This window comes from Apis cerana, linkage group LG14 (assembly GCF_029169275.1).
Source record: "Apis cerana isolate GH-2021 linkage group LG14, AcerK_1.0, whole genome shotgun sequence".
Classification (NCBI taxonomy): Eukaryota; Metazoa; Arthropoda; class Insecta; order Hymenoptera; family Apidae; genus Apis; species Apis cerana.
In genome coordinates, this window is record NC_083865.1 from 6,550,116 (window position 1) to 6,564,987 (window position 14,872).

Here is a 14,872-nt window from a genome sequence, read left to right on the forward strand (position 1 = left end):
TAAAATTTGTAGAAAATTTTTATAATATGAACTTATAGAACTTTTTTTGACAAATCACTAATACTGAACAATACCATACAGTATTTCATCCTACATGATACATCCAATCTCAAAGATTTATAGTCTGAGATTTCCAGTCGTTTCTTCGGCGTGTTTCAATCGTGCTTTGATATTGAGAGGAATTATATTTTTTCTTAAAGTGTTTGATAAATTATAAGAAAAAGTGTCGCGAGAAACCATTTCTAATACACAGAGGAACGAAGTTCCTTACAAACTCGCGTATAAACTTCGCAATCAACCCGACTTAAGAAACGTAACTAACTTGTCGAGAATGACTGCAATTACGGCAAGCGGCGATGGGCGAAATGCTCATGGACAAGCTTATAAAGATAAAAGTAAACCAACGGATATTCGTAGCAGCAATATTAATGCTGCAAAAGGTAAATACATAATAATATTAAAATGTTTCACTTTTCATTGATTATTTTTTATACTTTTAATAAAAATTTTACCTTATATGGTCATATTGTAACATACTGTAATTATTTTATCATTACAAATCTAAAAAAAATATTAAAATTTATTTTATAAAATTTAAAACATATTAAATATATTTAAATGAATGTAATACATATATATGTATAATGTAACGCATATATGTGTATGTGTGCATGTGTATAATTGAAATTATTTAAATTATTTAAATTATTTAAATTTTTTATTCAAATTTTATGAATAAATTATATTGATGTATATTTATATATTTTTGAATAAAATTTTTATCTAAAAAATATTTAATATTTCAGCTGTTAGTGATGCAATTCGTACTAGCCTTGGTCCCAGAGGAATGGATAAAATGGTAAAATTAAATCTATATGTTATCAATTAAACTTCTTCTTTTTTTAATTAAGTTATTTTTCTTTCTTCTTAATTGTTTTTAATTAAGTTATTTTATATAGTAATTATATTTTATTACATATATTTAGATTCAAGCAGGAAATGGAGAAGTTACAATTACAAATGATGGTGCTACTATTTTAAAGGAAATGAATGTTGTACATCCTGCAGCAAAAATGGTAATTTTTTATTAACATTAAAAACATTAAAAATAGTCTTTTTATTTTCATATTTTTTTGTGTTTTCAGTTAGTTGAATTATCAAAAGCACAAGATGTTGAAGCTGGAGATGGTACTACTAGTGTTGTCGTTATAGCTGGTTCCCTTTTAGAAGCTGCAGAACGTTTATTACAGAAGGGAATACATCCTACTTTGATTAGTGATTCTTTTCAAAAAGCTGCAGCTAAAGCTGTAGAGATATTGACAAATATGTCTATCCCTGTTGATTTAAGAGACAAACAATCATTAATTAGAGCTGCAGCAACCTCTTTGAATTCAAAAGTATATATATATAAGTTTATAAATATTATTTTGAAATACTTATAAAATATAAATTTAAATTGAAATAATATTTTAAGTTCATAAAATATTAATATTTCTTTTTAAGGTTGTCTTTCAACAATCAAGTCTTTTAGCACCATTAGCTGTAGATGCAGTATTAAAAGTTACTGAAGAAGGAAAAGAAAGTACTGTAGATCTCAATGTAAGAAAATAGATATTTACATTATATTTAAATAATAAATATATTAAATTTATATCTTAATATCATTACATTTATAGAATATAAAAGTAATCAAAAAATTAGGTGGTACAGTTGAAGACACTGAACTTGTAGAAGGATTAATCTTTACACAAAAATCCTGTAATGTTAATGGACCAAAGCGTATTGAAAAAGCAAAAATAGGTTTAATTCAATTTTGCATTTCTCCACCTAAAACGGATGTAAGTACTACAAAAGAAAAGAATATATGAATGTGAATTTAAATATAAAATTTGATTTAGCAAAACATTTTTATTGGTTTAGATGGATCACAATGTAATTGTATCTGATTATGCTGCAATGGATCGCGTTTTAAAGGAAGAAAGGACTTATATATTAAATATTGTGAAACAAATTAAAAAAACTGGTTGTAATGTACTCTTGGTACAAAAATCTATTCTCCGTGATGCTGTTAGTGATTTAGCTATACACTTTTTAGATAAAATTAAAGTTATGGTAATTAAAGATATTGAGCGCGAAGATATTTCGTTTGTATGCAAAACATTAGGTTGCAGACCAATCGCATCATTAGATCATTTCGTTGCTGAAAATCTTGTTAACGCAGAATTATGCGAAGAAGTACAAACCGGAAGCTCTAAATTTGTTAAGGTTAATATATTTAAATGAAATATGATTTATATAAAATTATAATAATATTTTTCTATTGTAAATATTATTTTTTAAATTATTTTACTCTATTTCTTTTTTTTTTTTTAATTTTGTAGATTACTAAAATACAAAATCCTGGGCCTACAGTAACAGTTCTTGTACGTGGCAGTAACAAATTGGTTTTAGAAGAAGCAGAACGTTCGTTGCATGACGCATTATGCGTAGTGCGCTGTTTAGTGAAGCAAAAAGCTTTAATTGCTGGAGGTGGTGCACCTGAAATAGAACTTGCATTAAAATTAGGAGCATATGCCCAAACTTTAACAGGTGTTGATGCTTATTGCATTAATGCTTTTGCAAATGCATTTGAGGTAAATTATATATAACATTTTTATAGTTTAGTTCTAGAAATACATGTAAATTTTTAACACATTTTTTAAATATGTATTTCGAAATGTTATAGATAATTCCATCAACACTAGCAGAAAATGCAGGATTAAATCCTATTGCAACTGTAACAGAACTTCGAAATCGGCATGCTAAAGGTGAACATACTACTGGAATTAATGTGAGAAAGGGTTCAATTACTAATATTTTAGAAGAAAACGTGATTCAACCACTTTTAGTTTCTACAAGTGCTATTACACTTGCTTCGGAAACTGTTCGCAGTATATTAAAAATCGATGATATTGTGAATACAAATCAATAATTTGTATCAAATTTAAATTGCAAAATTTAAATTTTGTCTGGATTATGAAATATCACATTACATTTTTGACTTCATATTTAGCTTCTAATATTTTTATGATTTATTAAACTAATAAAATTTGTTTTTTTCATTGTATTTTAAAATAAAATAAATCTGCTTCACAAAATAATTTATTTTATATTCTTCTTATAAATTATATTTTTTAATTTCATTAATATTAATATATACTAAATAATATGTATAATTATGAGGAATGAAAGTTACTTTCTTAATAAAAATAATAAACTGCATGTAAAAAATTATTTTTATTTTGTATGATTTTTGAAAATTAATGCTGAACAAAACACAGAAGTACAAAAATTAATTTAAATTTTATTATCCGTCTTTGCAGAGTTAAATCTAAGCTCTTTATGTCATGTAAAAAAAACAAATATAATTTTCATACATATAATAATATTGAAGATTAAAAAGATTATATTTTTTTGTACATTTCTATTTTTAATAAAATATATCATCCATTCATTGAATTGAATATTAATACTATTAATAATTTTATAAAATTTTAAAGATTCTAAAATCTTTTTAATATAAAATATATATTTAAAATTTAATATTTAAATGCAAATTAGATGTTCCAACATATTGCACAATAAATTAAAATATTTTAAGACATATATAACAAACATTTAGTTTAAATCTTAATATAATTTATCAGAAAAATCTTTTAAACATTTATATACTTTTCCATTTAAAAAATTTTAAAATATATCGCCCAATAAAATAATCTGTAATTACATTTTGTAAACAAATAATAAAATATATATAGCTTATTTATAGCTTACTTTATATTGGACAATAAAGGACTTTATATCCTAAAATAAAAATCATGATAAAAATGAGATACAGTCAAGTAAGTGTGAGACCAAATCTCTGGGCTATTTCTGGTGTGTGTGAAGTTGCAACTGCGAGTAAAAGTGGTACATCTGCTGCATCGAGATCGAGAGCATATGTCAGATTTGCAATACTAGCATCACATATTTCTGTTGTCAATAACATTTCTGCTAATGCTTCACTTTTTAACCACATTTCTCTTAGTTTTGCTTCCAATATACCTATACACTATAATTGAAATAAAAATTATAAATATATGCTATCTTATTTTAAATAAAATGATTATTTTAAATATTTTTATATATTTAAAACATTTTTTGATATTTCTATCTAACACTTAAAATTAATAATAATAATTTCTTACTTGCGAAGCTGAACGATATTTTCGCCATAAATAAGCAAAGCTTTCCAACATATTCGCTACAAGTCTTGACATCCCAATCGGTAATGGTGCAGTATGTAAGGGCATATTATTAGATATAATTCCAACATGCCAAGTATCTAAATCGGCTAAAATACAAAGTGATTCGGCAATTGATTGATCAATAATCGGAAAACGTACACTGGCAAGACATTCTTCACGTATGCAGTACCACCATTCTTTGTTTATTTCAGATTCATTTTTATTTTCTTCTTGCTGAACAACTTTCTTTTTTCTTCTTTTTTTCTTTTTTAATAAACCTTGTAAGACTAAACCCCATGTATAGGATGACTCAGAATTATTTAATCCCTGTGATTCTTCAGATTTTATACTATTTTGTAGAAGTGTCCTTGTAAAACCAGTATCCTGGGGTAAATCAGTCTTCTTTATTTTTTTTGTTCTGTAATTAGAAATTTTACATCTACAATTAATCTTATCTGTTGTCAATATTTATTATAGTCCGCGACACTAACCGCGGCATAGGTAATTCAACGACACTGCTAGCTTCCATCAAAGTTTCTAGACTATTTGATCTAGATAATCCAACATTTCCATCGCCTACAGTATTACCACAAGTACGTAATACTTCTGTTGCATTTGTAGGAGTTTCAAGAACTTGTTTATAATTATCATAATTCTGTGATGGTATATAGCCTTCCCCGTTACATCTTTGGCAAAACCTTAAAGATCTTGGAGATACTCCTGGTGACTGAATACTTTTAGATGATTCAGGAAAGTTTCTTTGAATAATTTTTCTCAATACACCTTCCGGCAATTGTGCAGATGTACTTGGTACCCTTGTGAACATATATGAACATTGACAATTATATCCAAGTCGTGGTCGTGACAATGTTTTCATAGATTTTTCTTCATCGCCAAGTGTAAAAAAGACATAAGAATCTTTCATCTCATTAACTGTACTTTGACCAGTTTCAAATTCTGGTCTGGTGGAATATAATTTTAATGTACGTGTATCATCAAATTCTTGAAAAGTATCTATTTTAGAATTTATATATGTTTCTTCTAAATCATCACCATCCATTTTTTTTTCAAAATTTCGCAGAGAAACTTCAGAATAGTTTTGTATATCAGTCTTTGTCATGTCAATATCTTGTGATACAATTTCGTTAACTATTATTTTAACTTTGCTTGATGCACAAGTTTTTTTATCAACAATACTCTTTATATTACTATCATTATCTTGAGGGAATTCTTTCAAAGTAAATTTTGTATTTCTTTCAGATTCTGATGATTTCAACACAAATGAATCTAGATTTGATTCCATTGTAATACTACGTTTAAGAGAGCTGATAGATCCTTCTACTCTTAATCTTTCGACGTTGTATTGAGGATAAGAGTTTTGCATAATAGCATTGTCATTTTCTGTATCATATGAAACCTCTTGTACAGGAATTTTTTTTCTAATAGATGTATGTAATACATGTTGTGATGCCAATGATTCTCGATCATTACATGTTATTTTTGTTGTGAATAAATGCGGTCGTTTCATTTTCGCTTGTTCTAGAAGATTTGCAGCTTCTTGAATATCTTGTTCAGTAACGCAACAATATTCTTGTCGTTTCTGCACTACTCCACTACGAATAAAATATGACAAAAAAAATAAAACAGAATTAATCAAATTAACTTTTTGAGGATCACCCGCAACAACTGTATGTGCAATCTTGATAGGATTACTTAATGCACCATATAAGTCACCTAATTGAGCCCATAATGGATTACAAGGATACCAGGTACCTAATTTCTCCATCTGAAAAAAATATAATAAATATATTTTGTTCCTAAATATGACATGGCATATTGAATTAAAGCAAGGAATTATAAAGATCTGAATTATTTACCAATTGTCGATCATGAATTGGCAGTGTAGTATATATCCAACCAAGATGATACGTTAAAACAGCAGTTACAACAGTACTTAAAAAACTAAAATATATAAATGTTAAAATTTCAATTTAAAAACATAGTATTTTTCATTTAAATACTTACAAATTAGTCGATTTTGTATCAGTATTATCTAGCAATTGACACATTTGTTCCAAACTATGATGCAATATACTCATTTTATGTTCTATTTTCACTGAATTAAGTAATACATCATGCCATAATAAAGGTGTACGTGAATATAAATCTGCGTTTATATTTGTAAGTAAACGCAATAACGAAACAATGATTCGTGAAGAAGATCTATAGAGTCGTTCAGGAAGCTGCATTCCCTTATTTTGAACATTGATATTAGCTGATTCAATAGAGAAATATCGTAAACGATCCAGCATTCCTTCTAATAAAGCCATATGCTCTAATAGACAAGTTTCTATTTTTCTGTAATGCAAAACAACATGCTTTTTTAAATTATTATTTTTGATATAATAAAATTTTATGTAAAATGAAGTTAAAATTAAAATAAATTAATAATTAAAATATTCATTAATAATCTTAAATTAAATTTCAACCTTTCATGACCTTCAGCTAGTTGCACTAACATCGTTAATCCAAGTCTCGTTTTATGACGTTTAACATGACTATTTTTATTATCACTTCCATTTTCGGTCCAATATTGAATTCCGAAAGTATCATCGGAATCTGATCGTGTTAAAGAAGTAGATGCTGATCGTAACCACCTTCGACGTAAACTCGAAAGACTACCAATACCGGAAGATCCATTACTCTCCAACGATTGTGAACCTGAATTAATATCGTATTACATCTCAAAAAATAAATACCAATAAATTGTTTTTATATAGTTCAACTTGAATCGATATAAATATATATATTTAACTTACTCCCTGATGGTGGTGGTATATCTATATTCCATCCACTACCAGTACTAGAACAAGAATTTTTTCTGATATCAGCGTTTAATTCTGATCCCGATAAATTTCCAGAACTTGGTCGAGATACTAAAAAATTAAATTTTCACATATATATCTAATTCCAATTGACTTAATTTAAATTAATAATATTATTGTATTATTTTGAAAATGCTACATACACATGGTTTGCATACTGGAATTAGAATCAAAATTCACGGAACGACCTAATCCTTCGTCCGAAACTTTCTCGCTGAAACATGATTGAATAATAAATCAAATATTGTATCCATATATCAATTGTAATGTGAAATCGATAACTGTCTTATTAAGAACGAATAAGCTTACCTCTGTTTGCATATATTGTGTTCTGTAATTGGAAAAACTTTTGTGCACATGATGCGAGATGGTGAATTCATTGAATGGATCTTGAAAATAAAGAATACATGAAAGATTATTTTATATTTTTATAAAATATTAATATCATTTACTTTCAACAGAATTTTGTTTTTATATTTTACCTTAAATGAAGATCCTCTGTACGTCATCGCCACCGTACCAAATACCATTTCGCTTAATAAGCTCACATCATCTTCGCTTATTTTTTCTCGCTAAAAATTTATAATTATTTATATAAAATAATATTTTGAAAAATATATTCATTAAATACAATTTTTTATATAATATTAATTAAAAATTGTTTTTTTTAATAATTTTTCTTTACCTCAAAGATGCGATTGTTTCCGAAATTAATTGAATCATCATTCGAACCAATATTGTTTTTAAGCTTAAACATAGCTGTTTTATTTTTACACCATTTTTTCTCCAAAGAAAGAGAATCAAAAAGAAGTTTTCTTCCGCGCCATTCGCATTCTCGAAACAATAAGATTCGAACTCGACTTGTTCCAATGCATAACGCTGAAATTCTACAAATATTGAAAATCATATACAATGCAAACTGATAATAATATCAAAAATAAAAAATTTGTTATGGTTTTCAAAAAATATTATCATGCTAATAAATCATAGTATATTTAAAAAATCATGTAAATAAATAAAATAAAATTGTTTTTTAAATTACATGAGAAATTGTATGAAACAATTTTAATCTTGTAATCTTCTAATCTTTAATTTGTAATCTTCTAATATTATACTGAAATAATATAGTTAGTTTTCCTTATGTAACTTTATAATCTATGTATAGCAAATATCAATTTTAAGTACATAGTAATTTCACGATTATTAAAAATAATATTCCTATCATGCAAAATTTAATATAATTTATAATAATTAAATCTCTTATTAAATATTTTTATTCAGTATTTATTTATTATATATTATATATCGTATTATATATCAAGATCTTAATAAAGATATAATTTTTTTTTATTAAAATATAATAAAAAGATATAAATAATAAATGTGCAATATAAATATTTAAATAGATTAAAAATGTTTAGAATAAATATTCGTAAAGAATTAATATATAGAGGTCAATTTTGCAGATCGATGCATAAGCCAAGTCACGAGCATGTTAGTAACGATGAGATTATGTCTCCCGCCAACGGACAAATAGAAACGAACGTAACACAAAATAGGTTAAGGTAGATTGAAAATATGGACTTCAAAAAAAATGGCAAGTAATATATTTTTTTCTTTTTTTTTTTCAATAAAAATTGATTTTCTCTGATAGGAGAAATGTAGAATAATTATTGGAATAATATGGAAGGCTTCGATGATCGATACGCTATGTCAGCAATAGATATCGAAAGCATGAATAAGATCGATAAATATAGAACAATGACGATATAAAGAGATATGTACAAATAAAATGAATGGGAATAAATAATGAGGTATACTCAAAAAAAAAAAAATAGGCAACTATTCTCACCTATCATCTTCTTCTGTTCCAACGTTTGATGCTACAATAGTTTGAACGTTGTTTTTGAAACTCTTCCTCGAAAGGAACAGCTTATCAAGCAAAGGCATCATAAACGAACGATCGTTTATAGCTACCGCATTGCTTGCTAACTTTGTTTCGTTTTCGGTCTATCATGTCACAAGGAACTGCACCATACATGTTCACGAGTATCAGTCAACTGTAAATAAAGTCACGTGCGGAGGAGTCATATGATTGTCCGAGATTACTATGTCTCGTTCAGTCGACATCGAATGGAATGTTTTCCGGCTCTTTTCGTTCTTTGCCGTCACTATTTATTTCACTTCTCGCAGGCCAGGGAACCGGTTCAATGAAATGCTGATAAAAATATCAAAAGCATGATAAGAATAGGAAAAAAAACAAATTCGTACAATCGAAACCGATTATTGACTGCGCATGATAATTTGATTATGATAGAAGTTGTAAAATGTGCCGCAAGAGTGCAGTACTTATCAATATTAACGATTTCGTTGCAATCATATTTGAATTTTTTTTCCATTTTAAAAGTTATTAGACGATAAAATATTTTCAAGACGGTAACATAGTTTCAAATAGTTAGTAAGTTTCCTATTTATTTTATTTTTTACATAAAAAAAAATTATATTAAAAAATCTCGATAAAACAATAAGAAGTGTAAAGTATCTATAGAAAAGAATGTTATTTTAGAAAGAGAATCAAGAATTTTAAAAAATATTACTCATTACATACATATATATTAAATAACATTTATTAAATTGGTAAAATCATTTAACGAATCGAAATATATAGTGATTTTATTTGCAAAAAAATAATGTATACATCTAAAATTAAATATTTAAAGAATTAATAAATCGATACATTAAAATAGTTGAAAATATGGAAAAATTAAATGTTACAAATAAAGTCTAATTCTTTTGCTTCATAATCTTTAGGATCTCGGCGTACAGGAACATCAAAATCAATATTTCTACGCATTTTATTAGCCAATATAAGACGATGGACATATTCTGTATCCCTAATATCTTCTGATGTATCAAACGCTCGCTTAACATAATTTTTATTCGATACCGGCATATATACCGGATATTCAATGTTAAAGGTTATAATTAGATCTCCTTTTCCTTTTGGATTTTCTGGTAATGGTAATCCTTCTCCAAGTATGCGTTTCTTATAATCTGGTCTATTTTATAATAAAAAAGAATGTTATATATTTTTTTTATAAATTATTATTATATTATTATTATAAAATATTATAATTATATTTTATAATTATTATTATAAAATGATAGAATTAATATAAAACAATATAAAATAATATAAAATATTGTCAATTTTTTTTATTTAAGAAGAATCTGTCAATAATTATATTTATTTCTAGGATTTATTATATTAAACGTAAAATAATTATTCATAATTATAAACAAGCAAGGAAGGAAAGTAAAATGGATTGGAAATGGAGATGGTGACACGTACGTGATGACAGACGTTAGTGGTATTCGAAGGGTTCTGTCGTCGAGGGTGTCGACGGTGACCACTGTTCCGGTCAGTGCCTCTCGCAGAAAGATATCGACCGTCATGTGCAAGTCAGAGCCCTCTCTTCGGAAGGTCTCGTGAGGCCGGTCCTCCGTGATGAAGATTACATCCGCTACGCTGACGTGCTTAAGACTGAGTAAAGATATTATGCGAACCACTACGATTAACCCATTTCTGTCCGTCATGAAATGATGCATTTTAAATGCATCCTTGAAATTCGACCCAATATAAGCAAAAACATTGTAATAAATTTTTATGAAAAAAAAAAAATGAATTTGATTCTATTTTTATTTACGTATTATAAAAGTACGTAATAAAAATACTTTTATTTTACAGAACAGAAATGATTTAAATTTGAGCATATTTTATTAAATAAAAGAAGACAAAAATATTTTTTTTAATTATCATTAATAATTTACCAGGTATTTTCGTGGGTCCTTGGTCACCTTCCTCTGGAAATGTTATCCTCGTTCCTGTCGGTATGCCTGGTTTAATAGGTATTGTTAAAATTTTTTCTTTTACCACTGTCATAGATTTATCGTCTCCCACCAAAACCAATCTCTGTATTTTCATTTTCTTAATTCCGCCAAGAAAAACCTATTCATATCAATCGAAAGAAATAGATCTCTTAAAATTGATTATCAATACAAATAAAGGATTAGGATCTAGATTAGAGTATTTGATAAAATACACTTGATCAATTGTATAAATAATGATAAGGGATTAACATAACATAATGAATAATAAATTTGTATTCATAAATCTTAAAATTTATAATTTATGAAAATATATAAATAAAAAAATATAATTTGACAAGTCACACGTTATCTACTGATTAAAACTGGGAACAGAAAACTATAAATAAATAGAATATCGATACGATACCTCCAGAAGGGTTAAGTACAAGGTTTTTATCAGAGGCTCTTCTTTACGTTTTATACCCCGCCCCTCGGGAAATTCGAGCAGAGATGGAGACTGCGTTACTGCGTAGATTAGATCAGCATAAGGACTTTCGGTACCGAAGAATTCCCTGTAGAGATACTTCTAATGAGAAAGGTGTAGATAGATCGGATCGTAAATATTCAAAGTTTTCAAATGATTGTTAAGTTAATCATACGCTTAGATAAAATTACGGATTATATAATTGATATAATTGATATAATAATATTGAAATGTATGAAATTAGAAGAAAAAAAATAGAATATAAATAAAATTACGAAAAAAGACTATATTCTATGAAATTTCATTTATTTTAGTATAATATTATTAATATTTATAATATTTATATAATATTTTATTTATATTCTTATTGTAAAAATTAAAAAAAAATATTCTATAATAATAATACGATTTGAATACCTATAAGTTCTCATCGGTTCTCCATGATAAACATATGGACAGATGAATTCTTCGGCTCCAGGTATGCCATTTTTAAGACCTTCCTCACCGAATTGATCATATACAGTTCTTTTAAGAGGATCTGAAAGCACATCGTATGCTTCAGTTACCAAAGCAAAAATAGTACTTAAACTTTCATCCTTTGCTCTTTTAGGATTGTATCGTATCGCTAAACGTCGAAATCTGAAAATTATAATGTAATTAATGTAATACATAAATTATTTAATTAAAAAATTAAAAATTATATTGAAAATAAATGTTTATTCTTATATTAAAATAATAATTGCAATATAATCTGATCAATTAATTATTATTATTCATTATTAATGTTGATGAGATTTTGCAACATAAAACTATTGTCGAATTAATGAAGAAGATAGAAAATAAATATTAATATTATAAATTATATTGTCTTACTCACGCTGTTTTGATTTCCAAATCGTCGCAATCTTTTGTCAATGATAATACACCATAGTAATCTATACCACGCTTATCGCATGTACAAGCTTCGTCGCATGACATGATTATTTTATTTTTATTCTTTTGCTAAATTTTTAAAAATTGTTTTATTTAAGTAAAAAAAAAGAATTTGAACAAGATGGTGGAAGAAACACTTACACAAGCGACTATCTTCTGTTGTTACATATACACGGCTGATGTCATGGAAGAATGTCGATCAAAAAATAAAAGAAAGAAAATCGCATCGTTTCTTAACGATTTTTCAAGTGTTATCAACAACCAACGCGCCCCTCTCGACAACGAAATACAATCTACGCTCGTGTGTTAGCTTTTGTAATTATTAAACGTCTCATGTCCGACATTTATTGTTGAACACAGAACGATCATTAAATAGCTATTTATTGATATTCCATCTAAAGAAAAGATTCTCATGGATGCTTCTGAATTAATTTTGAACCTCGTGCAGAAAGGTGAGAATCAAAATAAGAATTTCTTTGTGAATTTTATTCATTATTGTTGCCAGAATTATTAACAACGTAATAAAAATGTAATTGATACTAATACTTATACAATTTATTTCTTATTACGATTTTTTGTTTCAAAACACCATCATTAATATCGTTTGAAATTTTATTTTTTTAATTTATTTAATTCAGTTTCATTGTCTAAATATTATCTAAATATATATATATTAACTTTGATTATGAAAATATATTTTTTTATTAAGAAATATAAATAAAATGAAATAATTTCTAGCCGCGGTTAAAACGGAAGTTAAGGAAAAAAATTTAAGCGATTGCGAAGGATTTTCTAATTGTGATAGTCCATCTCCTAGTCAACATGCAATCGACAACAATTCATTTTCCTGTAGCGCGCCTGAAAAGTCGCGAGGAAATTGTAAAAAGGAAAAATCTGAAGAAGAAATGTTCAAGGTTTCCTTGGCGACGAACGATGAAGATTTGGAAAACGATAAAGAGAATGTATTAAAGAAGAAGATACGGTTGGAAGCGAGACAGATTTGTAGTAATCGTGAAAAAAGCGATGAAGAGAAAATCTTCGTGCTGCAGCAACTCGGTCGATCGCAGATACGTCCAGAAGGATTCCCAGCATTTCTATGCATCGATGGGAGAATTGCCGATTCGAATGGAGTTAAACGAAAAATCCCACGACCAGCGAACGCTTTCATGTTATTCGCCAATGAATGGCGAAAAAAGCTCGCTGCGGAAAATCCTCGGGAGTCTAACAAGGACATTAGTGTTAGGCTAGTTTTTTTCCTTTATAATACATAATATTAAATAATAGTAAAATATTTATATTTTATATTTTTATTTTATGTAGAACTTATTCTTTGTATTAAATATCTTCTTTGGGTACAATCAAATTTTATATACTTTCAATAATTTAAAAAATAATTTAAAAAATATATATGCATATATAGAATATTGTAAATTATATTTTTTATGTTGTACAGATTAGGCATTCTTTGGAAGAACATGGCAAAAGACGTAAAGGAAAAATACTTTGCCCTGGCCCGGGAAGTGGACGCGGAGCATAAGAGGAAGTATCCCGGTACGCTTTATGCCTATAGTCTCTCTTCAAACCAATATGACCTCGTTTTCGCGTTTGTAGCGGCTCGTCGAAGTTTACCGATACGACTGAATGTTCGTGCCTCGCGTTTGGTAGGTACACGATAGTTTCTTGTATCCTTACAAACACAAAAAAGGATAAAACATCGTGAAAAATGATAGATCAAATTTGAATGAATTCATACATTTATCAATCATCTATGTACAAATTCTATAAAGAGAAATTGTAAATTAAATTTTAAGCGGTAATCAATATTGATTTTAAATTTTTTTTTAAATCAATTTCTATAAAAATAATTTCATTTTCAATTTATTTTTATTTTCAGCGATTAATAACTTTGATAATTTACATTTGATTTTCTTAATATTTTGCAAAAAAAAAAAAAAATTGCGTTTGGTTAATAGGAGAAAAAATATTACCAGTCATAAATGTGTTAATGATCGACACTAAACATTTAAGAAGTTCTCACGGATTTTGCAGTGAGGATCTGCATACAGCTAGGAGGACATTTAGTCGCGTGAATGCTCAGTAACACGGGATATGTGAGGAATAATCGCGCTTGTCGGTGGGTGTAGGTAGTAGGTAGGTAGGTAGAGCGCGGTCGTGTATCGGGCAGGTTCCTAGAGTCGCGTCGCAATCAATACCTCCGGTCTCTACTGTTCCCTCCTGCCCGTTCCCCGTCACTCACCCGAGAATATTTCTCCGCTTGCCACCCTGTGCCCTGTACCTCGACCCGCAAAACTCGTATCGCTCTGCTATCCCACCCACAAATCGACGAGCTATAATCGCATTTTAGCTCCTCCGCGATCGTTCGCTTTCTCCTCTGTTAGCTAATCACAGAATTCAGGACGAAAAAGTGCAAGAGA

At 27.8% G+C, this 14,872-nt stretch overlaps 4 protein-coding genes across 4 annotated transcripts; 2 read left to right on the forward strand and 2 right to left on the reverse strand.

Annotated features, from left to right (window-relative positions):
* Positions 1-106: 106 nt before the first annotated feature.
* LOC107995417 (T-complex protein 1 subunit delta) lies at positions 107-3,137 on the forward strand. Its single transcript, XM_017052930.3, has 9 exons — positions 107-440; positions 807-859; positions 987-1,076; positions 1,146-1,397; positions 1,504-1,599; positions 1,677-1,838; positions 1,921-2,265; positions 2,382-2,633; positions 2,726-3,137. Exons 1-9 carry the CDS (start codon positions 332-334, stop codon positions 2,969-2,971), a joined length of 1,605 nt encoding a protein of 534 aa, XP_016908419.1. The 5' UTR covers positions 107-331; the 3' UTR covers positions 2,972-3,137.
* A 120-nt stretch (positions 3,138-3,257) lies between these two features.
* Positions 3,258-9,182, reverse strand: LOC107995423 (folliculin-interacting protein 2). Its single transcript, XM_017052936.3, has 12 exons — positions 9,003-9,182; positions 7,836-8,037; positions 7,633-7,722; positions 7,460-7,539; positions 7,294-7,364; positions 7,085-7,201; positions 6,755-6,986; positions 6,291-6,623; positions 6,143-6,227; positions 4,757-6,051; positions 4,227-4,683; positions 3,258-4,090 (listed from the first exon to the last, which is right to left on the reverse strand). The coding sequence occupies exons 1-12, from the start codon at positions 9,101-9,103 to the stop codon at positions 3,878-3,880; spliced, it is 3,276 nt and encodes a 1,091-aa protein (XP_016908425.1). The 5' UTR covers positions 9,104-9,182; the 3' UTR covers positions 3,258-3,877.
* A 614-nt stretch (positions 9,183-9,796) lies between these two features.
* LOC107995408 (dnaJ homolog subfamily B member 13-like) lies at positions 9,797-12,708 on the reverse strand. Its single transcript, XM_017052912.3, has 7 exons — positions 12,579-12,708; positions 12,382-12,506; positions 11,922-12,143; positions 11,448-11,592; positions 10,982-11,159; positions 10,503-10,674; positions 9,797-10,209 (listed from the first exon to the last, which is right to left on the reverse strand). The coding sequence occupies exons 2-7, from the start codon at positions 12,480-12,482 to the stop codon at positions 9,915-9,917; spliced, it is 1,113 nt and encodes a 370-aa protein (XP_016908401.1). The 5' UTR covers positions 12,483-12,506; positions 12,579-12,708; the 3' UTR covers positions 9,797-9,914.
* A 49-nt stretch (positions 12,709-12,757) lies between these two features.
* Positions 12,758-13,708, forward strand: LOC133667246 (uncharacterized). Its single transcript, XM_062084342.1, has 2 exons — positions 12,758-12,889; positions 13,176-13,708. Exons 1-2 carry the CDS (start codon positions 12,850-12,852, stop codon positions 13,706-13,708), a joined length of 573 nt encoding a protein of 190 aa, XP_061940326.1. The 5' UTR covers positions 12,758-12,849.
* The last annotated feature ends 1,164 nt before the right edge of the window (positions 13,709-14,872 follow it).